The sequence below is a fragment of the Poecilia latipinna genome, unplaced genomic scaffold (genome assembly GCF_001443285.1).
Source record: "Poecilia latipinna isolate Pla-1442-1.1 unplaced genomic scaffold, P_latipinna-1.0 Scaffold1655, whole genome shotgun sequence".
Lineage (NCBI taxonomy): Eukaryota > Metazoa > Chordata > Actinopteri > Cyprinodontiformes > Poeciliidae > Poecilia > Poecilia latipinna.
Window position 1 is genome coordinate 116,618 of NW_015114271.1, and position 26,941 is coordinate 143,558.

General features: G+C 38.5%; 1 protein-coding gene across 1 annotated transcript in view; it reads left to right on the top strand.

Moving 5' to 3' along the window:
* The window catches only part of LOC106964308 (transmembrane protein 132E-like), a gene marked incomplete at its 3' end in the record, with an annotated part of 119,536 nt that extends 93,230 nt beyond the window's left edge, over nucleotides 1-26,306 (top strand). Inside the window, exon 4 of the mRNA XM_015059727.1 lies at nucleotides 26,166-26,306. Coding sequence (XP_014915213.1) covers nucleotides 26,166-26,306 — 141 coding nt within the window. The remainder of the gene's footprint in view (nucleotides 1-26,165) is intronic.
* Between the last annotated feature and the right edge of the window lie 635 nt (nucleotides 26,307-26,941).

The following is a 26,941-nucleotide window of genomic DNA, read 5'->3' on the forward strand; positions in this document are numbered from 1 at the left end:
GCTCATAGCCAACTGACAGAAAATGTTAGTTTTTTGCAATTTTCATGGGCAATTGCTTTAAAATTTATTGTACATCTATTGTAAACAAAAAGCACAGAAATAAAAAATACAAAGTTAAAACTAAATGTCCAATTGTTCCTTTAAACGTACAGCTGCAGCAGAACTCCAGCAGAGCTAGTCAATACAGGAAGCTAAGCAAATAGCTTAAAACTAACAGGCTATCAGTCAGTCTCTCAGCATTTGCAATGATCTTTTTGTTACTTCATCTCATCCATTTAGCCAGGTAATTGAATTTTTATTATTTTTATTGCTAAGGACGTTTCTTTCATTTTACTAATAAGGCTCCAGGATAAACTTCCCTGGCAATTGGCCATATGTTACCATTGCTGATGAAATGGCCAAGTCCTTGAAAGGAAAAACACAATAACAACCAACTAATGAGGTATATGTAGAATGTATCGTCTGCTGTTCAATTAACAAACTCTCAGTTCTGACTTTGAACACAGAATGCCCCAGGAACTAATTGCTCTGTGTTCCTGACCATAAATTTCCACTAAATATATAAAATTATTTATTGCACAGAGAATGGGAGATAAAAAGACTCGCTGAATCACCTTGGAAAAATACCAAGGAGAAATTCAGATGTTCAGTCTATGAAAACTTTATCTGTCATCTGTAAAACACCACTGGTTATTTTAGCACTTGAATCAGTTTTAATGCATCAACAAATTATGTGAAATGTCCGTCACTGACAATGTTGTCAATAAATTCTTTAATAACAATGCAATAGTAACAGTTTGATTCAAGAAGCGTGGATGTGGAGGAATGTCAGTTCAGTGTACCTTTAGGACACAAATATAGTTTTTATTTGCCATTTTAGATTCATTTTCTCTTAACATATAAACCTTCCAATATTCACCCAAAGTGTGACATCAGCAGGGATTTAAAAAAAGTTTGAGGCTGCAGCTTTATTGCGGTTCCCTCTGCCAACTCAACACACACAGGACAAATAGGCATAATGCAAAATCAGCTCCAATGAGAATCTATATTTTACACCTTGATTCCTGTCTGATTATAAGCCAAATGCATTTTCTGTATATTTGTAGCATGAATCTCACCATCATCTAAATAATTTGTTCCATGGGGAGTTTGTGATGGCACAATGCAATAGAAGAGGAAAAGTGTGCTTGGAGTAGGCAATCACAATATTTGCATTTTAATGAGACACCCACAGGGAGTCTTCCAGAGAAGCCCATGTACTGTATGTGAGGGCTGCTTTGTCCCTAATTGACTTTAGAAGTTAGAAGTTATAGATTGCTGCTAACCTTTTAACAATCCATGAAACTAATTACCCAGGCAGCACTTGAGGTGGTTCTGTATCGTCTGGCTTTCTCATGGAAAATAACCTTTTTTCCCCCAACATGTGCTTGGCGCTTTGTGCTGCAATTAGGATTTCCTTATTATCTTTGGAGATGCACGGTTCCTCTCAGTTTTTCTTCACTTAATTGAAGGCTGTGTTTTTGGATCATTTAGTGCTCAGAGAACACTTTAATTATGGATACTTGATTAGCCATTTGGATATATGTTAGCAGAATTTACTCTGAGGCATTGAGATGTAAACAGTGAAGATGTTTCAGACATGAGAAAATGGGCTGATTTTAGTCTCATTTAATTGAATTCTAGTTCCTTTGCCTAGAAAATCCCCTTCATTTTGGGAGATGTGAACTCTGATGCGTCTATAAACCTTGGTCTTAGTTCGTTTCAAGTGAACTTTGGTACAGTTCAAATCCATAAGTGAACACCAGCAGTCTGGAGACTGCTTCAAAAGCAGAAAAGGGACAACAACGCAGGGCATTCTGGGTAAATACAAATGTGCTGGTCTAGCACTAGCAGGAGAAATGGCTCCAAAAAGACACATTTTCATAGACACCCTTCTCTACAGTTACTATTCTGCAGATAAGACACCTGCTGCTTCTGACTAACCCTAACAACTCCAAGTTTAGTGGGGCTAAAATAGCACAATCTGGTAACGGTTGCTGGGTAATAATTCTTCCTCCGCTCTTCAGTTCATTTTAGAACCACAACCAATCAACTCTGAAATGCCAAGGGGTAGTTGCCATGTATTCAGCACATGGCTTCACGTTTGCTGGAATCAATTTCTCGGCTCTTTACGTTCCTTCAGGCCTGTGTTTGAACTGAAAAAAAAAATGTAAAAGCTGATTAAACTGTTGGGAAAGCCTTTTCATGGGCTTTGACTGGTAGATTTGAATTGGAGAAAGGAAGCAGCCGCCTGTGGAGCCGTCACTTTTAAATAAGACGTATGTACAGGTTTTTTCCATGCTGCTGATTAGAGCTTGGGAAAGAGTTTTATTTAAAGCTCTGAAACTCCACAGATTTCCCACATTGATAAAAAAAAATGTCAGTAATGTTGTTTGGTTCAGTGCATTGGGAAATCTGAATGACACATTGATATCTCTTTATTAAAATTGGTGATATTTAAAGTGCTTGTTAGGCTTTTGATGTATTTTAAATAGGATTTTCTACACTTAAAATTCATTCAATAAACTGCAGGAATGCATGGATTTGTAAGACCTTAGAGGCCATGACAATCACATCTGTGTTGGAATATGATCACTCTGTAATGGGATTTTTCTCAAGATAATAAAAATGTGTCATTTTTCATTTGTGAAAGATGACTGAAATGTTTCCCTGATCTTGTTAAATCCTGCTTACATCCTCCTGAGCGCTGAGACATTCCTGGACATCCTGAACAGCATCACAGTTTCATCCGTTTCCTCCTTGGTCATGATGCCTGTGCTGAGGTCCGTACTGAAGTATTTACGCAAAAATTAACTTTTCACATTACAACCACTAACATTGATGTATTTTATTGGGATTTTATGTTTCACAACACAAACTAGTTCTTTATGGTGAAAGGAGGGGGGGATGCATGTTTTTTTTTTTGTTTTGTTTTTTTTACATATTAATAAAAATCTGGAAAGTGAGCAACATGTTTACCCCCTCGCCTGTGTGTGGATGGTGTTGTGTGAGGGTTTCCAGGACGACTCACTAACTTTGTGCTATTGCAATCGTGTTGTAAAAACAGTAAACGTTCTGAAACTCACCCCACGAAAGTTTAAAAAGTTTTCCTTCAGACATGAATGCCTCCAAACATTGGACGTTTTTTTATAACTGGTATCTTTCTGCAGGGTTTTGTCATCTCTGAAGTAAGGACTGTATGCCTGTTAGCTTCAAAATGTCTGATTATTCGGTAACACTTTATTTGAAGGGGGGTGAATAAAACTGTCATGACACTTTCATAAACATGACATAACACCTGTCATGAACATGAATAAGCCTTCATGAATATTTATGACTGTTGTCATAAAGCGTCGTTTGGTAAATTATGACACTTTTAATTCAAAGTTGACATTATTCAAAATGTCTTTGTTATGACAACTTGACATTAACCAGGAAATCGTTACTGTTCAAACTTTACCTTCAATAACATAAAGTTACCTAATTTTTAAAGTGAAATCAGTAATTATTTTATAACAAATTTATATCAGTAATAATTTCTTGGTTAATGTCAGGATGTCATAACAAAGACATTTTGAATAATGTCAACTTTGTATTAAAAGTGTCATAATTTACCGAATGACGCTTTATGACAACAGTCATAAATATTCATGAANGCTTATTCATGTTCATGACAGGTGTTATGTCATATTTATGACAGTGCCATGTCAGTCTTATTCACCCCCCTTCAAATAAAGTGTTACCGATTATTCTCATGTCCTATCAGTTTGTGGCTTTGTGACAGTGTGGACAATTCTCTTCTCTCATAGCATTTAAAGTCAGTCTTATGGATTTTTCTTCATTTTGCTGTCTTCTTAGAATATTATGATGGTGATAAGTAGCCATGCGCTACTTTCAAATGTTTTGCCAAAACAAACATTTGAATGAAAATATAAAAGCCAAGCGTGTGGTTTCATTCTGTGTAAATGAAACCAGAGCAAACGCTCTAGTCTGTCACTAAAATCTGACACCACTCTGTTTTGTATGCGTTTCATAAAGAAGGAAGTTGTGCTCATTGTCTTCTTCAGAGGTTTTTGTGGTGTTTCCTTCAGTGTTTCTTGATGCAGCGCCCCCACAGGTGAGGATGAAAACAGGTTTTTCAAAAAGTTTGGCTCATTCGAAACAGTGCAGTGTGAAAGTGACCTGCAGCACCTGAAATGTAACAAATCTTGCAATTTTGGTATTAAATTGAATGAAAACACTGTAATGTTTGGTTTTCATGACTTAGACTAGTAAATTTGTCAAAAAACAAGGGGTTTAATCTTTTTTTTTTTTTTGCCATTTCTGCTTGAGTGACTTGTTCCCTGTTTTGCCGTGACACATCACTAATCTTTATTCATCATGTTTGTTCTGTTAATATTCTAAGCCTTATAGGAGGGGATGTTGCAGAACTTTCTTTGTAAGCTTTTTATTTATTCATAGTTGATGAATCTGTGTGCTTGTGTGCGTGTGTGTGTGTGTGTCTCGGAGGAGGATGATATTTCTTTTACTCCTGCTTCTGTGTGGGTGAGGATCTCTGGGGTGAGCTAGTTTTACGCGAAGCTGTCCAAGTTGAAACAGGAGTTCCTCAGGGGGGAGAAGTTGAGAACATTAGGAGAACTGACATCACCAGCTCACTTGAGAAGATCTTAGAATTTAATCTCTTATTGTCTGTAGCTTGAAAGGAAGCTCAGTTTCCAGTTTACGCTTTGTCCCAATCAGTGGTGCAAAGGAGCGGCAGCGCCTAGTAGTAGCCTTCACTTTCTGCTTGATCTCTCGGTCACTGCAGACAGCAGCCATTGCACCCCAAACTTTGAATATCCACACTTAACCTTGGCTGAGATATTATTATAATCACGTTGCATAGTGATATAAAAATGTCAGCAACTTGGGTTGCAGCATGGCACCAATTTTCCTCCCCTCTGCATCTGTTGGCGAGTGTGAGCTCAGCTCGCCTTATCAAATAAATTGGACAGTGGCTTTTTCCCCGATTGCCTCCTCAGAAAGGTTCTGGCTCACCCGAGGGTCTTCTGCTCATGGCTGGAGCTGATGGGAAAACTACTTAGAATAATTGTCTTTCAAAAGAGCACTTCCAAGCCAGTGCTGTCACCTCAGCGCTCCCGCATGTGTATTCAGAAGGTGTGTGTGACTGAGATTCAGGGGCTCCCAGAGAGAAGGGGGAGAAAAGTAGATGGTACCGCTGTGATTATGTGTTTAACATGTTTTCACCTCTGAAGGCCAGATCAATTTGTGCACAGTTTTTTTTTTTTTTGTCTTGATTCCTGCAGCAAAGTGTCGCTAGCTGCGTTTCCAGTATAAATGTGCAAAAAAAAAAAAACGTTGTCGATATTCTGCTAAAAACACAAATTAGCAATTGCGGTGTTTCCATGAAATAAACGGAATTAAAAGCATACGTGAATAAGTTTGTTCACACAATAAGTTATTAAAACCATGATGCATCGTCATCCTCCGACTACTTCCTGTTGGCTTCTTCATGGTTCATTACAGTGGCAATATCTGATTGTTGATCATGTGACTCATACGCAAAAAAGTATTTCAATTGTAGTTTTGCCTGTGAAGACACTGTTCCAGTAATCAGTGGGCCTAAAGATAAACAAATGGATGGGTTTCTCTAGGTCTTGCCAGGTTAGTTCTCTAATCCTGGAAATGTTCTTCAGGTGATAGAAGCTCGACTTTGTAACCGTCTTTATGTAGCTCTGAAGGTTCAGGTCAGAGTTTCTCACCACACCCAGATTTCAGCCTGATCGCTGGTTTCTAGCTATAATATCTGAAGCTGTGTGCTGAGTCTAGATGATTCTTCTTTAGGTTCAAAGATAATAACTTCAGTTTTTTTTTTCTGTTGAGTTGGAGAAAGTTATGGCACCTCCACACATTTTTTTTCTAAGCATCTGTTCAGTGTTTAGGTACAGCCTGCAAATATCTAGTCTATTAAAGGAAAAAACAGAAACATGACCATATCTAAGGGCAATTTAGAGGAACCAATTAACCTAAAATTAGTGTCTTTGGGCTCTGTGAAGAAAACAGAGCACCACTTTGGATTTTCTGTCTGCTCTGCCTTGCAGCCACACAATAGAAGTATCATTTATTGCATAAATATTGGGCGAGTTGCTCAACAAGAGGGAAAAATCTTAATTTGTTCCAAGCAGGAAACAGGTTTTTGTTGTTAATATGCTTTAAAGTTGTGATAAGTCATTTATTTTACTTTCCACTGCAGCTAAAGAGAAGAAGGGACATCACTAGAATGTGGTCAGTCAGCTTAATTAGAAATGCAGATGTAAGGCTTGCCTCCTGCGCTCTGCTCAGCTGCGTTCACACCCCAGACACCTGCCTCAGGGTTCAATTAAATATGCTTTGTTTCTCACAGATTGCCTGAGAGCTGCCGTTGAACGGCACAAGTTAGCCAACAACTACTAAGCATAAACAGTTTGTTTCCCCTCGTCGTTCTGCGTGGCTGTCATCAGATCCCCATTCAGTTCTGCATTTGGTTGCATGAACTGATATAAACCTGGTTCTATCTTCTCATTCTGAGTCATTTCTTAATTTTTATTTCCCTTATTAAGAATCAAAAAAGACAGATTTTTCTCTGGAGCTGAGAATCGGTGGTGACAGATGCTGCGAGTGATTACCCGCCCTGCTCACGGTCCACATGCACAGATTGCAAAGCCGCGTGGAATTTCCAGAGAAAGACTTTGTAAAACCATCCGCCGCTTTCAAGGGGGGAAAACGCAACACCCACAGCAGGCCTTTTTTTTCTTTCTCTTCTTTTTTTCATCTGCTGAAGAGACAAACATCCCCTGTTTCAGTCCTGTAATTGAATTTTGCAGCCAGAATCCAGTCGACTCGAGCAGGAACACGACTGGGTTTTAAACTTCTAAGATGTGAGATCCTGAAAGGAGAAGATGAGCTTGTGCGCGTTGTAATTATACTGTCTAGATCTTCCCCATAAACTCCGTAATGAGAGATCTGCACCGCTCTTCAAACCACTGAGTTTTTCTGTCCTCAGGGTTTCCTGATTACATCAGTCCATAAATAAAAAAATAAAAAAACATGTCTAAATAAAACCTTATTAACTCAGCGGTTCTGAATCAGACCGTGGAGTTCTAAGAAAGATGCTGAATTATTTCCTTTTTTTTTCTCCTCCAGTGAATTGTCAGATTAAGCCATATCGTGTCTTTGAGCTGCACATTGTTGCGCCCTCTTTCCATTTTCTCCGGAACGGGCCGATAACGTCCCTGTTGGCTCGGCCCTGTTGTTCGGCCCGGCCTCTTTGTTTGCTGCTGGAGGAGAGCAGCTCTTTTATCTGCCTCTCAAAATGAGTGTGAGGGTTTTCTGCAGCGTTGGGCCGCAGTCTGCCAAATGAACATCTGTGCAGATTGCAACTCTGCTCCTGATGCTGACGCTGTTATGCAGCTGTCTTACCAACTGTGACACCTCTTCTGTCTGAGGGTCGTAACGAGGAGCCCATGGAGTCATTTTTGGCTCTAAGCCACATGTGTCAAACTCCAGGCCCAAGGGCCAAATCCGGCCCCCCATAGCTTCTTATGAAACCCTCTAGACTCCAGAAGGATGACGTGAGAGACCAAAGTTAAACAAGGACTCAAGGTTTTCAAAAAAATTGGGAAAAAAATCTATTTAATAATACCAAAAAGTAGTTAAAGAACCAAACTCTAACATAAAATAAGTCAAATGATGAGTAACATGGATTTGGGCCCAACTGAGGTCAACTGAACAATAACTGGACTCAAGCAAAACTGATCTATAGACAAAGAACAAAAGCTGCTGAGTAACCTATACCTGCCACATGAGGGAGGTACAACAACATTTGTATTTTTTGTAACAAAGGAACAAAAAATACAAAATTAGCTAATGCAACATAAAGCAAACTATTTTTAACGTAGCACAAACTGACAAAAAAAACATTTACCCGCTGTCATCAGTGACCATGCTAACTAGCCTTAGCATTTGCAACAGGCTAACAGGAGAAGCCATAACATAGCAGAGAGCAAAGAGGGGAACAGCGTGCACAGGGGCATGATTGGCAGTGCTAAGGCCCGCCCTCTGGCTCTGATTGGTTGTTTCTAGTTAGTTCTTGAAGACGACAGAGATAATTTTTTCCCAGATTATCTGTCTCATACTGTACTGTGTCAACAGATATGTTAAAGTATATTTCTTATAAATGCAACATTCTGTGGCCCCGAACGACTGCCAACTCTCACCTACAGATGGCAGTATTTTTTTACTTCTGCTGCATCAGCCTTACTTGATGTAGTCTGTGGTCAATATGGTGGGTTAAAAAAAGCACATTTACTGTACTATATAAGCACAAACATTGCAAAAATATTTTAAATTATTTCTAAATCAGCACCACTAAAACAATAATTTTCATTGCAAAAATAAATAAAACAATCACAAAATCCTGGAGGGTCTGATCAGCGTGAAAAAATGTTCAATATTATGCCATTTTAATATGACCTTTTCAGAGATAACTATTTATAAATGTGTTAATATATTTAACAATATTTTAATGCCACTCACGATCTTAATATGGCACAAAGTCAAAACGTTTGAGTCCATTTCATGAGGGAATAAGTTATTTCAGCTCTGCAGGGATTTGGGAGTAGTAAAGAATTAAGCATGTAAAAAAATGTTCACAACAGTAATCGATTTAAGCTACTTGCTTGTGTTTGTGCTTGTGAGTTTTGCAATATTTTACATGTGTGTAGGTGTACAGGTTCACCTTGGATGTTGAGTTTGCAGGGGTCAACATATGTAGAATATTAATAATTTTTTTCATCCAGAAATAAGTATGTATTTTCTCATTATTTTGGTCAATTCTCTCTTGAAAAAGACGTTTTGACTATTATATATTGCTCTTCCCAGTGTGGCAGGCAGCAGGAATTGCTTCTCTAAGGTCATTGCTGCCTTTTCACCTTGTCATTGTGTCTACACCTTAGATTGCCCCGCTAAAACCTGGTTGATATTTTTTTTTTCATCTTCATTTTGAAACTAGAAGACTTTTAGTTTGTCCTGAGAGGTAAAACCCTGTAAATCAAAGAGGGTGTACTTTCCTTCTACACATGACGGTATCTGTATGGGAGTCATAAAGAGTTGTGAGGTGCACGACATGTTCATCAGAGAAGTTCACCACGTCAAATTGCGGAGCTTTACCACGCTAAAAAAACCTCCTACTTGTAGGCGTCAGGTTCCTGAGCCTTCTGTCATTCGTGTAAAGCGCTCATTACACGCTGGATCTTCTCACCGCATCACCCGTCACAGCTGTCAAAAAATGTCACAGCCCTGCGGCAATTACCTTGACGTCTGTATCTTCACCCTTTTCCATTGATCGTCTTTTTGTATTTACACATTTACTTCATATCTGGAGTTGACTCACAGGCAGTGTTTGCACTCTGCTGCAATTGTCTTGTTTTGCAGGTAAACAGAAAACACATTTTTCTGTGGATCTGTAGCTGCATTTTCATTGCAAGTTTGCACAAATCTGTGACCATATTCTGCTGATGTAGAATAAACACAATTTGGCTGTTTTGGCATTTCCATTCAATTCGAAATTAAATTGAAATCACATATGAGTGAGCTTGTTTACTCTATAAGTCAATAAAAAACATGCCAGCAACTGATGTAAACAATTACATGAAATATATCCATATTTCATTTCGATATTTATATGCTCCCACTGGCTCAGGTTATAACAGGAAATAAGATCAGCTACCATAACTACGCGGATGATACACAGCTCTACATCACGATGTCACCAGGTGACCTTTGACCCCATCCAATCACTGAATAGATGCTTAGAACAGATAAATGTGTGGATGAGACAAAACTTTCTCCAGCTGAACAGAAACAAAACTGAAGTTATTATCTTTGGACCTAAAGAGGAGCGAACTAGAATCAGCGCACAGCTTCAGTTATTACAACTGAAAACCAGCGATCAGCCCGAAACCTGGGAGTAGTGATGACCTCTGACCTGAACCTTCAGAGCCACATAAAGACAGTCACAAAGTCGGCCTTCTATCACCTGAAGAACATCTCCCTGGTTAGAGGACTTATGTCTCAGCGTGATCTAGAGAAACTCATCCATGCCTTTATCTTCAGCCGCATTGATTACTGCAACAGCGTCTTCACAGGTCTGACTAATCAATCAAACAGCTGCAGCTGATACAGAAGCTGCTGCTCGCGTTCTCACTAAAACCAGGAAGATGGAGCACATAACACCAGTTTTAAAGTCCCTACACTGGCTCCCTGTAGCTCAAAGAATAGACTTTAAAATACTGTTGTTAGTTTATAAATCACTGAACGGTTTAGCACCACAATACATTAAAGATCTGTTATTGCTGTACCAACCATCTAGACCCCTCAGATCTTCTGGTTCTGGTCTGCTCTGCATCCCCAGAACCAGAACCAAACGAGGAGAAGCAGCATTCAGTTTCTATGCACCACAGATTTGGAACAAACTTCCAGAAAACTGTAAAACAGCTGAAACACTGAGTAACTTTAAATCTCAACTTAAAACCCACCTGTTTAGAGTTGCTTATGACTAAATTAGGGTTAGAGTGTGGGTTTTGATGTCTTCGATGTTTTTATCCTTTCTTTTTATCTATTAATTTATTTTTATTTCTCTTTCTCACTGTTTACATTTTAATGATATACACGATAACAGTAGAAACGTAAGTGAATTTTAAAAGAGCTATATCTAGAGGTTAGAGTCCTTGTCAAACTGCGTTTTGACTAAAGTCCGAAGGGTTGGAGTCCCAGTTGACGGCGTCTCAACTAAAGTTCTACAGTTTTTTATTTCTCTTTCTCACTGTTTACATTTTAATGATGTAAAGCCCCCCGGAAAACGTGTTAGAGTCCCAGTTCAACGATGTTTAACTGAAGTCCTAAAAGGGGTGCGGGTTTTAATGTTTTTTTTAATCTCTTTCTCACTGTTTATTACATGCTGTTTTTATTTTAATGATGTAAAGCACTTTGAAATGCCTTGCTGCTGAAATGTGCTATACAAATGAAATGTGGTTGATTGATTGATTTCATGGTGTTGGCGCTCATGGCTAATACTATGGCCATCAGCCATCAGAGGAGATCAGTATCTTGTTCAGGCGTCATCCTGATGATCCCCTTATTCTTGAGAGTGGTTACATATATGGCGCTTTGGAGAAATTGAAGTCAGATGTTTTGAAGAGCTATGGATTCATCACATTTGAATGACACAACTTTTTATTAACTATGTGAGTCTGTCAGAGGTCTGGTGGAGCCAGATGCACATTGTCTGAAAAAAAACCCCAAACACACCATCATCCTCCTACTACTTCCTGATGCCATTTTTGTTGTTTCTGACAGTAGTAACCTCCAGCTGTTGATCACGTGACTCATGTTTCTAGTGCAGTTTGTGAAACGCTGATAAACCACCTCATTGTCGAAAAACATGTTTTTTTAATCGTCATGGTTCCATTAAGCAAATTTATTCTTGTAAATTCAATTTGCGCATTTCTATGGTTAATGGAATTGCATCTTCTTGTCTTTAGCTGGTTGAACAGGTGGCGTATTCGTCTGTAGGAAACTGCATGGTCAGGGGCAAATGGAAGCCGTTTGTTTGAGATGCATGGTTGATTAAATAGGTCCATAAAGTTTCCCAAACAAGTAACAAACTGGTTCTGCTTTTAAAGTTGCTCCTGCAGATGTGAAAAAACACAACCCATGCTGAAAGTTTGTGCATCAGAGGAATCCGATGTCATTGCAGACATAAAAGCTCCTCAAATACAACACCAAGGACAGAAAGAAATCTGCACTTATTTTAAATAATGCATACTTACATGGAATGGAACTGGTTGCATCTGCAATAACACAAAGTGGCAAAAACAGTTTGTAAAGTGGCCCCTCATCGGAGCCACAGAAAGGCTTTGCTGGCCAAATTTAGCCTGTTAGGTGGAAGGGGGCCGTCTCGTTTCTGCTGCAATGTAAAACCGAGTGCAGCTAATGCCTCTGAGACATCCGAGTGCTGACATTTCAGTTGTTTATTTACGTTGCTGCTTTCATCTGCGCATCACTTAAGGGACAGCGGTGACGCCCGACTCCATCCATCAGTGTTGCTTTCACCGGTGACGGCACGACAAGCGTTTGGTGAACCGTTGTCACAGCCATCCATGATCAAACGTGTGTTTACGCTGCGTCCCGGTCGGCAGAGTAACAAGCCACTTGTGAACACCAGATACCACAGCTCAATCTGTCTGGGCTGACGGATTGGAAGGAGCTCCTGGTCCATTTGATGATCAAAAACCCCCATGAAACAAACATTGCAGTTGATTTTGGTGGGTCTGCAAACGCATATGATGGTTGCATCACATACCCAACACGGTGACAAATCTTTGTTTAATCTAAAAGCATTACAATCATTTTACCCTGTCAGACGTATTCCCTCACTTGCTCACTGTTATCAGTACAAATGATGATGCAATCCTTTAGCAGAGCCCCATAGTGGCACTCTGACTTTTCATTAGTTACCACTGAAAATTAGATTCAGCTGAGCAGCAGTGGAGCCAATCTGTGGGGACTCCATTGGGAAAGCAGTTCAGGCGAAAACAAACGTTAAACTTTCAGAGTGCAAATGTTTAAATACAACTAGTTTAATGCGGAAAATGTGCATTTATCTATGGCGCAATACTTCTGGAATCTGAGCCGCTCCTGAAATGATTTCTGGCTGGAAATGCATTCAGAAATTGGCTGATTTTGAGCTTGATCAGCCATATCTAGTAAAAAGAAATTCTAGAAACCGAACATTTCTTCCTATGTCCAATCAGGAAACAGACTGGAATTCATATAACTGACTCTAAATCTGTCTGACTGCATATTGCTGTGAATAAAAGGGATCTGTTTTTTTATTTTTTTTATTTTTATTTTAGCAATGTGGTGTTTATCTACTGATTATGGCAGATGAACAGGTTTGGTCACTTCTCTGCCGTTAGTACAACTGCAGCAATATTGAGCTTGAACAACAGTAAAGTATGCCGAGGCAAATTTATTTGTATTGCAAATTTCATGTACAAGATAATTAAAAGTGCTTTACAGTTTAAAAACAGAGGTTAAAAACATTCCTCACAAGATAAAACAAGTGAAATGCAAGAGAAATATAATTAAATTAGTAAAAAAAACTGTAGCTAAAGTATTTTCTCTTGCCATATATACAGCTAAAAAGAACCATTTTGTTTTTAGCAGTGTCTAAATATTTTGAGAGTCAAGGACCTTCTAACTAATTCACGAAGATGGTATGTGCTGTGTAGGGGAGGGTGTGAGCGGCGCTTACTTAAGAATGATAAACAGTGGAAAGATATTCATTCTATTGACTTTTTGTGACTGGGTCCGGTACATTTCTGCAGATGGCAGTAGGACCACATGTTCTTTTTTTTCACAGATTATCTGTCACCGCACAGTGATTATTTTAACAAATATGTAAAAAAAAAAACAAACATATTTTTATAAAAGTTACCTGCTGCAGCTTTCAGACGGAGGTATGTGGACTTTGAGCACTGTGACTAAACACCAAACGTACAGTAACAGTTGTGTGCCATTTGTGTGTGTTTTTTTAGTTTTCTTCACTTCTGGAAAGCTTTTCAAAATTTTAAACTTTTCTGCTGGAACAAGACATCATGTTTTACTGTAAACTAAACATCTTGGGTGAGATGTCACCACTGATGCCGTTTTCTTTTTCCGTTTCTTCTTATCGTGAAGTTGGTCTTAAATCTTATTTAAAATGTCAATAAAAATGTCCTAAAAAGTCTTGAGTTTATCTTTGCCTTATATCTTTCTGCAGACAAATAAGCCGTAGATTAATACAGATCCTTCATTAACCAGTCAGCTTTGGCCTCAACAGCACACCCCCTTTTTTCAAGGACAATTTTGTTTACAGAGACTTCAGTTTACATTTTATTTGTCATTTTGTTTTGGATATTTAAAATGTCTTCCAGTGTTGAGTGTTTGCAAGAAATTAAAGTTTATACAGCTTTGGTAGGGTGTAATTACATTATTATTATTATGACATCAAAATATTTCTTGAAAATAATCTCAAAATAACATTATTATCATTTATCATGATAACTTCTGTGACAATTTATCGTCCAGCAACAGGGCTATGCATGGCAATATGATGTTTTTTTTCAAGGGGAAAAAAAAATTCCACATGGCCCACAGAATAAATAACCTAAAAGTAGTGAAAAACTGTCCAATGAAATTTGGACTTTATGTAAGTGATGATACTAAGGTTCTCTAATTACACTTGATGATCTTCATGGTAACCTCCAAATCCTGCTTCTGTATGAATCGTACTTCCTGCTGCAGAATAAAACTAAAACATTCATTGTAGTTCAGCTGTTTAATGTTGCTTTCCATTGGCAAAAATACATATTTAACATGTTACTAGTGGGGAAACATTATTTAATATGCCGAGAGTAACTCTGACCTTCAGCTGCTCAAAAAAACATCTCCCAAATCCCTCTCTCGCTTGTAACACACCTGGTACATTCCCTTAGGAATTTCTCTGCAAAGCGAATCCCAACGGGCAAAGACGTCTTTGGCAGTTCTGGCGTTCTGGGAAGGAAATTAATAAAACATCTTGAAAGTTTAACGTTTGCAACTGCCACCTCACAGCAGGAAGCCTTAGATTAAATCTTTGCTGTGATCCGTCTTTCCCTGTTGTTCTGGGGCCTTGCAACTTCCTAGCTGCACTGCAAAAATTCAAACTCTGACAAAATATTTTGGTTTAGCCTCTAGTGCATATATCATACTACATTTGAAATGAGCAAAACTACCTTTCAAATAATTTTTCAGCAAAATATAAAAGCTTGGTTTTAGTGAATTATTCCCCCATCAATATCAAGGAATTCTTGCTTTAAAACAAGCTCCTACATCTTGATGTAAAGATACTTGTTAATTAGTTTTTGTCTTATTTTAGGTATACTAAGATATTACTGAGATATACTTTGTTTTTGCAGTGTTCAAATGACACTATTTCCTTTTATTTGTTTTTATGGGAAGAATCCAGCTGCTTGGTGAGTGCCAAGCCAGACGGACAGCAGCCTTTGAATAGACCATATGTTCAATTAAAAAAGCGGCTTGATATTTTAACTTGTTTTGGAATCTCTAAAGAAATTTTTACTATGTTCCTGCCTTGTCTATAAAACATCATGGCCAAATGAAAAGCAGAGCAGTAGATACTTTAATTAGCCACCTACAGTACACTTCATCCTTAAGTCGTTACATTTTCTGAAACGTCCACCGTTGCTAATAAAGCACAAAAGATTTGATTCCGAATTTTATATTCAGTGTTGAGGTGTTTCAGCTAAGATTTATAATTTAGTAGAGACATGGCTATGCATCATAACTCGGCCCTGTGGGTTAGGGAGCCTGAGCTTTGCTCCAAGAATGCAGAGGGAACATCTATGTAGTTCAAAGTCACAGTGAGGAAATGTTTGATAGCAGCTGGTGGTGAATCCAGAGGAAAAAAGAAGTCCTTCCCCGGTGTCTATCTGTCGCACGTGGAGGCTGGCTGTGAAGCCTTGTGATGAAACAGAAAGATAATACCCATGTTTAGGCATGTAGCACTGAACTATACTGGACGTTCTGCTTTTATGGTCCTTATGACCGACTGAGGACTTTAACAAGCTGTAACATCAGCTGTTACTTGGCTTATTTAAAACAGCTTGTGGTATGCTTACAAGTGCTTGATTTTACATTCAAGGTCTCATTGGGCCAAAGTTTCATGCTTGCAAAAAAATTACCATCTATGCACGTTGCTACTTTAGTGGATTATTAAATCACTGGCTGCTTTAATTGATACACCATGCCTGCAGAGACGCACTTATTAGTTCTGACATGAATTCATTAATTTAACAATGGTCCATGTTAACATGATGGGATTTAATCCTCTGTACTGGATTGAGATGTTGTGACTGTTGAGGCTATTGGAGTGCAGTGGACCCCTGGTATTCCCAGGAGTTAGAATATCCCCAAATAGTTGAGACACCCTCTAGAAAAAACTTTGAAACTTCCTTTTTTAATAGTTAAAACATCAAATTTACTTTATTATGCATTATTAGTTACAGTGGAAACAATCTTGGCACTACCACAGAAGCTAACATCCACAGAAACAAGAATTTTGAAGTCTTCCAGTTCTTTGCCTTGACAAGATTGTTGGGCATGTAATGGTTTAGTTGATGAATAGCAGAGATGCGAAGGCGGAGCTTGCCTCATGCTTGGGTTATTGGCTGCTGAGAATTTGACTTTGAAAAATGTGAACTATTGATATTCTGCTATGAAAAGATAAAAAACTTGCTCATGAAGCACATATTGTTTCTGTAGCTGCAGCTCGCAGACATTATTTCCCCATCAGACTGCTCTGTGGTTGAGAGACCATTACACAATGAATAAGGACATTATAATTTATATGCAGATAAAACTAAATCTGCTGCTAGAAAACAGGACGCACAGACCCAATAGAGGACCAACCCTCCCCTGGACATGTGTCCTCTTTGTCTTGAAATTTAAGAGAGACATTTTGTGTTTTACATTCGGACTGAAAGCCTAAGAGGTCTGAATAAAGAACTATTATCTGAGTTGTTTTTTATCATCTATTCATTCTTCTGTATTATCCTTCATTTAATTAGTTTTTATCTAACCTTTAGCATTTTATATTAAAATTGGTCATTTTTTTCCCATAGTGGCTCCAATCTCATTAGCATTTACAGCAGGGTTGTACAAAGTGCGGCTCAGGGGCCATTTGTGGACCTTGGACTGAGTTTTTGTGGCCTCCAACTACAGTTCAAAACTGATGTGACTTTGATCCATCCAGTAGCTCAATTAAATTCAGTTGAGTTTATTTCTATAGTGCCACTTCGCAACAAATGTCATATCAATGCACTTTACCAAGAAACAAAAACAGGTGGTTGATTTTTTATTTTTAAATCCAAGTGAAATAATTGACATAATTTTCATATAATGGATAAAACTGAAGTACAAATCAAAGTATTTTTCTTTTGATATCCAATCATTTTATAAGTAGAGCCACGTTTCTACTTATTGTAATTATGGTTACTGAAAAACCAACTTAAATGCACCCAAATTAGTTTTTATGTAATTCACAAAATTTGTCTAAATATAGCAAGCATTTTAAAAGAAAGTGAGAACATATAACTGAAAATAAATGTATTAAATCGAGCAAAAGAGAATTTGAAAACTAGATGCCTTTCTTTTAAGTCATAAACCGTCCAAAATCCATTTTATGTTTTGGATCTACAAAAAACTAACAATAAACATTGGACTATAAAATGTGGTCCAGAACATTTGGACACACCTGATTTACAGAAATCTGGAAATAGTGACTTTTGTTGCTTCTTAATTATAGCTCCAAAGGCAAAGCACAACTTATTTAACTGAAAAACACAGATGTGAACTTTTGAACTTTGGCTTTTTGTTTCTGAACTTTTTTTTGCTGCTTTGGTCTCTTTTAATCACCAAGAACATTTAGCTCACTGAGTGAACACAATGAATTCTCCAGCTCCTATTTTTTAAATTATAAATGAACAAATAAAGCTTGTTCCTGGCAGACTCCCTCATCTTGTTTGGCTTTCCAGCTGCATGTCTCTGTTATTTTGCCGAGAAAACCTCAAAGCTGTTCACCCATGAAGATGAACAGCACAGATATCAAAGTGTTTGAGATGATTGATAAAATTGCTGCTTGTGTTCCAAGGTGGAAGACATATTTGTCGCTGAAGAGTTGCCATCTGTGGTGAGTTACGGGTTTTGCAGGGCCAAGGAAACTGTGGACGCTTTTAGGAAGGACAAGTTTGATGTTGAGCCTTAAAACAGCAGATGGTAGAAAACAGATTAACAAAAGAAACTGAATTTAATACTATCATTTTGTTTGTTTGCTTTGCTAATACTAGGATTCACTGAAAGGAGGTTAGAAATGGAGAGACTAAATCTCACTGATTAATCACTATATGTTCACCTTTTTTTGAAAAGAAACAACCTAAACACAAAATATCACGCAGCCGACTTAAAAGTGTAACTAACTCCGAAATCAATGGTTTCTTTTGCTGATAGGCAGTCAAAATGTGTTCTTAAAGGTGTTATCTGTTTGTTTCTTTCCTAATTTTGACATCTTTCTTTGTAAATGTGTTTACTTCTGAAATATTTGGTCAAAAGCTGTCTCAGTGCTGCCCTCTTTGGGTTGAATGGTGAGTACCACAGCTGAATTTTCCTGTTGGTTACAATGGCACAGCTTGATTGATGTCTGTGTCTCAGAGGTTAGAAATGGAGAGACTAAATCTCACTGATTAATCACTATATGTGATTAATCAGGATATAAAACCATCTCACACAGACACACCATGACGAATCAGGAGTTGGAATACAGGGCGTTGATTGGTCATGTTTCTCAGCTTTGCATGTGTGATTTATTTTCAGCATGGTAACAGAGAGGAATCCGTCCTCAGCAAACTACCTCTGACTGCAGGTAGTTTGCTGCAGGACAATGCCATAAAGTCTCCAATAACAGAAAAAAGTTGCTGGATTTGTTGATAGTTGCTTTTTTTGGGGGAAAAAAAAAAAGTCACTTGAGAGGTTTGAATTAGGGGTCGGCATTTACTGCTTATTGTTTATCATTTATCATGATGAGACAAGAATTTTCATTTATTATTCTCACACTAAATTCCAATTAATATTTAAAACCCACCAAAACAGGCAGTGAAAATTAGTGCATGTGGTGGGGAGGTTTCTGCTCGGTCTTCCTGTTTCTTGTGTGAACATGAATCAGTGTCCAAAAAACCTGTAAAATATGAGATAAATTTGTTTTCCAGATGACTGAATGGAGATTTTCTTTCTAAATTGCAACCATGATCGAACATAAACTTTTCCTTGCATGCGCCCAATGAGCTCACTGACAGTCACTTTGGTTTGAAGTTCTGTGTCTCTAACGGCCCTGTTAAAATGAACTTTCCAGTTAACAGATTATTAAACATGCGTACTATTTTTACAGAGTCGAAACGATCTAAAGTGAACTTTTTTTTTCTTTTCACAAAAAAATGTCCAGTGTTCAACTTGTGTCCCACTTGAGTCATTATTTCTAAACGCCTTAGACGAGTGCTCTTTTAAAGGGCCATTAAGAAATAATTAAAGACTTAAAAGCTGTGATTTGATTTAATACTGGTTTGCATATTTTATTTATTAAAAGCTGCCAGTTAGATTAAATTGCAGGGTGGAAAGACAGTTGCCAGGATTTCCTGCAGCAAGTGTCAGAAATGGATTTCCATGGAAGGCAACAGACTTCAAATGAGGGAAAATGTGGAACGCTTAGCATGTTCATCCTGATGAGGAAGAACATCTTTTGTGTAAAAATAAGTTTAACTTAAGGGTAGTTTAACGTACATTCTAACCTTACCTATAGTCATGAGATATGAATCATAAACAGAAGAATAAGATTCTGAAAGACGAGAAGGGCAGACCCAGAAACACTGAGGAGGAATAAAATGTTATTTCTGGCCTGAAAAAAACATGCAGAGTTTGTTGCTAAGGAGAAGGATTCCAGGGTTTCCATCCCAACCCTCAAGCTCTGAAATAGATCTACAAAAAGACCAAGGATGGATGGATAAATGGAGGGATGGATGGTTGTTTCATTTTAGGATCAGATGGATGGACAGATGTAAGGATGGAAGGGAGGGATGGGAATGGTCTCATGGAAGAATGGATGGATGGAAAAACAGAAGGATAGGTGGATGAATGGATAAAAAGAAGGAATGATGGCTGGTTGGATATAGGGGAAGAAGGAAAGAAGAATGGATAAAAGAATGAAGGGTGATGGATGGAGGGATAGCTGGATGGATGGATTGACAAATGGAAAGATGGATGAATAGATTAAAAAATTCCTCCAGAATGCATCATGTTTGTTGACATTTTTCAGATCTTTCCTTGGCTAACAGAAAACTAAATAGCTTGAGCAGCAACAGCAGCAGCAGCTTCAATCAGGGATCAAGGTGTGTTGTGGTCAACAGAACAAAACAGAAAATCTGCTAACTCCAGGGGGATTCACGAGGCAGCTCAGAAATCCGGCCTGGAATGTCTGGTCCAGAAGCTCTGCTGTTTAGCAGTCTGTCAGCCGACTCGGGCCTAATGGCTGTTGCCATGGCAGAAGGCGTCTGCCTGGAATGAGTAAGTAACAGCTGAAGTGGCTCATGCTGCCTTTCCGCCCGGCAGGACTCGCCGAGCTTCTGAGAATCTGGGCGTGTGTTTTCGCCGCCCGCCGCTGCTCGGCTCGTACATTAGCCATGCTCTTTCATTAATCAGCATTAACGCGGTCCCGCGGGGAGCCTGGTTCATGTGGTGGTCCCACAGGGAGCGCTCCGTCCCCTCTCATTTGTGGTTCAAAAGTGAAGCGGAGTCTGTGAAAAAGGCCGTCTGATTAAAAGCTTTGCTTCTCCGCAGCCGCTCTCAAAAGATGATGATGAATATGTAGTGGCTTTTATAAGCTGCTGATGAAAGCAGGTAATGAATACAAATACAACTATTATTCATTGGGGTAGCACCCTAACCCAGGAGCAGCGTAGGGAAATGGTTATGCCTTACAATAATGTGTAATTATCATCTTTTTTGATCTGTATTTTTTTTACAAGCTGCACTTATCAAGCAGCAAATGGGTCACCTCATTTAGCGATCGTCTGAGGGTATTACGTTTCTCCTTTTCAACCCACATCAAAGGCAACAGGCTTGATCAAGATGCTTGTGTAAACGTTACATATTTTTCTTTTATCTCCGCCTGACGTGCCATATCAGATAATTACTGCATTTTCTAATGTGGAGGATTTGATGAAAGAACAAAACAAGGAGTGAAATAAAGCTTTGAAAGTATGATTTCTGCTTCACGAGCCTTTAAAGAGAAGAAACAATGACTTTCTTAAAATTAACTGTGGATTTTGTTAATTTTGCAGTTGGTATGACTTTCTCTCTTGGAAGAACATGAATAACCTGATGTGAAGCGATTTATGTAGGGGATAATATGCAGAAGTAAAGAATATTATCTGGCTGAAACCTTAAAAAAAGGCTTAAAAAGAATTTAAGTAATGTTTTTTTGGGGCTGTGTTGAGACATTACAAGCAGCAAATATGTTAAGTGGAACTTAAAAAATTAAAACTAACATTTAGTTAACAAATTTACACTTAAAATATTGAGTAGATATACTGCTAAATATACTTTATCAATTGCATAACTACAACAAAAAATTAAAACAATTGTAGCTACATCAACAAACAAAATTAACTATAACTGAAAAGAACATAAATTATGAATGTTCCTGATTGCTGTTACTGATGTAAAGAAAGTTGATCAATATAAAAAGTTGTTTCGTTTACTTATTTTATATGTATATATATATATATGGCGTACGACTCTCAAAGCATCTTCATTTCTATACAAGATTAGCTTTCAACTTATTTTTATAGAGAAATTCTAAAACTGAGTTTCATCCATGTGTGTTTCATGCAGCTATGCTCAAAATTATTCAAACCCGTCATAAATGTTAATTATACAAACATGTTTCTTCCAGCTGGTGATTAAATTGATGTTTTGGAGATTCCTATCTAAAGTCCAGACTTCAATGAGAAAGTGAATACGTGGAGTATGCTAAATATTTCACACCCTTAAACGTGTTGAGCACCAGAAATAAATACATTACACAGCACAGTCAAAATATCACTGGAAACCTGTAAAAAGATGGTCATAAATTATGGGTGTTTTCCCACCTGCTAATCCAGTCGAAGTTTAGGGACTAAAATTGCAACATTTGTTACATTTCCAGCTGTTCCGGTTTTCTTTCACTCTGAGTCTTTCACTGAGTCAAACAAACGAAACCCTTTGAGAAACCTTTTCACCTCCTTGTCTGTGGTGGCGTTGCATCAAGAACCACTGAAGGAACCTCTGAGGAAGACACTGAACACAGCTTCCTTCTTCACAAAATGTAGACAAACCGTGGTGGTGTCAGATTCTAGCTGTTGTCTTTGGTAAAAGACCACAAGCTCCTTCTCCAGCTGGTGCTAAAGCTGTGTGTTTTTCTTTTTTTTTTTTTTTGTATCTACCCAGGATGCCCTGCGCTGTGTGTGTATGAACAGTCTATAGATACTTAGACAGAGAAATGGGGTGAAATAGTTTCTGTCACAATGAAATCAGCCACAACCAAATCCTTACAGAGTGAGGGTAGGTCCTGGAGTTCAGTCCATCAGTATGTATGCAGTGCAAGTCAGCAGCCCTGCTGGTGTAACAGCCTGGCCAAAAGAAACAGAAGCCAGTGATACAAGAAAAAAAACCTCAAGTTCTACATTCTGAGATTACATGCTAGTCAGTCAGACGACGAAACAGCAAAGATTCTGGAATACATCAGGAAGATGGCAACAATTTATGTTTAAGGCTAGAACTACTGACAGACTGAGGATGTGGCCGATACAAGGAAGTCTCACCAATGACTACAGAAGGCTAAACTAAAGGATGTTAAGAATAGCAGTAATCATGGGAGTATGAGAAAAACAGGAGAAGTCCTCAAGTTAATATAAAAAAAAATCCAAACACGTTGCAATGTGACGTCACATGCACAAGATCCCGCTCTCAAGCTCCCTGTTGGAGGGTAATAAACTGTTGATGATGACTACCATTGGTTTATGTTGTCAGGTTGACAACATAATGCATAATGCTCTTAAATGTCCGCATAGTGAATAAAAGAAAGAAAGAAAGTGGTGGTCCTTTTCTACCACTTATCAACAGTTGGGGTACCGGTCCTCAACCCCCGGGCCGCAGACCAGCACCAGTCCGTGGACCAATTGGTACCAGGCCGCACAAGAAATAATTAAATATTTCCGTTTTATGTATTATTTGAGTCTGGAGGATCTTTTCTTTTGAAAATCCGTTAACCGGATTCTCTCGGTTATTTACGTGCCAACGCTAGGCCCACAAGCAGCAAAATGAGTAAGAAACAGATCAGGTGTCTTTGGAAAGTTTCTTTGCAAAGGGAAAAGGCCCAGAGAAGAGACAGGAGAATGGATTTATCCCGGACCGGTAGGTGAGTCCCACATTACAAGCCGCTCTCTGTAGCATGCGGTGACCGGCTGCTAATGAGGCAATGAAGCTTCAAACTGCTTCACCACGTAGAGACCAAGCAGGCTGTGGATATAAGCAACACTTTGGGTGCCATTGTCTGCCATCACTCCCAGATGGGACCGTCTCGTTGCAGAGAAACAAGCTCAGGGCTCCCGCTAGTCATTGTCGTGAGTTAAAATTTTCACTAAAGTAAAATGTTCATTTTTGTGGCGCATCTGTATCTTATTTAGGGATATGTAAACGTTACCATAGCGACCAGAGTCAGAGAGCGTTTTGGCAGTGGCCGAGTAGATGAGTAGAGCTTATGAGTCTTAAGTCTGGTTTAGACGGCAAGATTTAAGGATTGTCGGCCGATTTTGCAAACCTCTGTGATCACAGAGCTGATAAAAGTACAACAGGTTCGATCGGTTCGTGTTCAGCCACAAGGCAGGAGCAACACACCACACGAACCGATTCCAGTCACGAACATCCCGATTCTGGAGGATAATCCAGTAAAACCCCCAACATAGCGGGAATGTAGAATGACCAAACATGGATGACGATGTAGAAGCAATAGTGATAGTTTGTGGAGTCATTTTAAGAGATAAAAGACGTAACAAAAAGAAAAGGTGGTGGATAAAAGACGACGGGAGCAGCCGCTTTTTTTGCTGCACTATAATTTGGAGGTGACTGTGTTTTTTTCATACTTAACATTTTTAACTGAATAAACATAATAAACATATATAATAATGACCTTTACATATAATAATAAACATTTTCACATATCATCTCCGATATCCACTGGACTCTGTTGCACAACACGTCAGCTGTTTGGGATTCCCCTCTGTTCTTATGTCACCAGCTTTCAGGTTGCAATTTAGCTGCTCCTAAATGTCATCCCCATGAGAACCTGTGTAAAAGATAACTAAACAAACAAATAAATAAAATAACACCTTGCTGCTATGTTTATGGTGTGTGGTATTTGGTATTTAGGGTCTGAATAAGCCCCCATTTCTTACTACCTAAAACAGAAGCAAAAACATCCCCAAAAAAATAGCTTGAGCCAAAATTATTCATCATCTACTGACTAAGTAAATTTACATGAAAAACAACTTTGTGACCTAGTAGAGTAAATCTGTAGAAGAAAATTAATTAAACACTGACACAAATAATTCACTAGTTAAATTAAATACTGAGGAGTGACACTATTCTCACAATTTAATAAATTACTCCTTAAGTAATTATTATGGAGTATCAGATAGACTAAATATTATATAACTACACACAAACAAACCTATTTAAGCATATGGTCAAATAATTCTTTTTGTACACAATTAAATATTTGAATGTTAAATTCATTAATAGAAAAAAATGAAATCAGTTGTTTTAATTTCCTGTGTTTCCTGTTTTAGTTTCTTGTTTTAGTTCCCCGCAAAATTTCCAAGTCGTGACCTGTCCACGGTAATAAAAAGGTTGGGGACCACTGATCTAGATAACAAGACCTGGAAAAGTTTTTAATTAAAAACGATCGCGAGGGAGAGTGAAGTAGGTCAAATATGCTAGCTTGACTTTGACTATTTTAACATGTAGGTGTGCTGCAGAATTAAATGTTTTGATTCAGTTAAAAATAAAAAATAAAAAAGAAAAAACAGAGGCAACCCACAAACCAACACTCTGGCAGATCATCAGTAGTGCAGATGTTTAAATTAGCTAGTCAACCACCGCTGTGTTTAGACAATTGATTATTAATCGCAAAAATAAACATCAAGCCTGAAAACATGATACTGTAACGGACTGATACATTTGTGGATGCAAGGCGTCTACTCCTTTTAATAAAAATATTTACAAACATAGCATTCCCTCTCCACCTTTCAGTTCCCTTTCAGTGCAGGCTGATATAACATGTATAGTTTTTGGCGTCCATTTGAATTTCTGAAGGTTTTGCAGGTTAATGTGGTTACATAAAGCTTGTTTGTAAGTATGCACTCTGTGGTTTTATGTTGTGTAAGAGGACTCTCTCCAGACACTGCAAACTACTGAATGTGCAGCATATGTTGGTTCTTATGTAAATTGGTGTGTGCATCCATGCATGCATGTCTTTGCTTGTATTTAGATTGGTAAGCATAATTATAGGTGGCGTGGAGATGCAAAGTAACATACTGTTACTTTTCTGCATTTATTATCCTTAAACCAGGGCTGGCTATGTGCAAAAATAAAGTTTTTTTATAATTATTATTATTGAAATATATGTTTCACATACATCATGAATCTCCTCTTTACATAATATATTTTAGCTGTACACTGAAGCGAATTTGGTTTTAATTAAATAAAACAAGCGTCCCTTATGCCAGTAAAATATTCAGTGTTCAATCTGTTCCATTCACGTTTTGGTCGATTTTAGTGTCAATTCTGGAAGTTTCAAACATTCTCACTTCTGTAGGATGTTTGAGGAAAAATATCAACCATGTCCTCTCTTTAACCTTGACTTCCCTCTACAAGGAGATTCTCCCCATGGAGCTGAAGGTTAGAAAAGCAAGATTTCCCAAGAACAGAATACCATATTTTAGTGTCAAAAACTCAAACGATTGAAATTGGAAAGAAAAAAAAAATTGCGATGCAGGTGCAATGACACACAAGTCCACCCGGCATATGAATAGAGCCTTCATATGTTGCTTGTTAATAATGTAGAAATGCCCAGTGGCTTCTGTTTGAGGGGTTGTGGAAGCGTTGGCGAACAGCCTGACATGCACTGGTCCCAGCCCACCGGCCTCATGCATCACCGCTCTGCCGTCTCCATTCATCTCTACAGCTGATTCATCTGTGGTATTGCTTTTGCTGTGATGCAACACAAGGTGGAGGTCCGCTGCACGCACAGGGGGCGCTCACCCTCGACCCGCCACATAAATCATACCCTGTAATAAAACTGACTGGTGCCGTTCTTTTTCCTCCCTGCCGTTTCCTCGCAGGGTCAAAGCGAAGAAAGGGGTGAACCTGCTGCAGACCAAGTCCAAGCATGCTCAGTGGAAGGTAGACTGGGAGGTGCAGCCCGGCGCCAAGCATTCCATCACCACCATCAATGTGAGCAAGAACAAGGCAGTGAAGCAGGGGTAAGTCAAAGTGTCTGCACTCTCCCAAGCTCCTCTCACACAAATACACTCATATTTGTCCTAATAAGAGACTCAAAGTCAATAAATATGTCATAAACCATTGGTTATAGTGAAGTTGGGAAAGTTCCCACCATTTTTTTAGTAGTAAAATACTTCTTTAGGACCAGGCACTGGATGACAAAGTGCAGACAGTATTTTACAGGGCAAAGCTAAAAACTAGGACTGTCAACATTAATGCGCTTACATGCAATTAATCTAAAAATGTTATGCCATTAATATGACATAGCGCAGATTAATTGAACTACTATCTTGACCTAACAGCCTTTCTCCATTGGAGGGTTACCCAGTTCAAGCAGCACGCTATGATTCGATACACGAGGAATGACAAACGACCGCAAAAGGTGAAGGTTTTCCATGACAGCAACATAAGTTGAACATTTTTCAGTTTTCTTGTATTGCGTCACTAATCTGAGTGTAAACATCTATAGTATGAGCTTGACATTTCACATGCACAAATTACACCGGTCACTCGGCTGGATGAGGACAAGCCACTGTCGCCTCATTGCACGAGTTCTAAAGGAAATGAATGGAGAGGAACTGGAACAAAATGACTTCCTTTAAAGCTTCCTGAATAT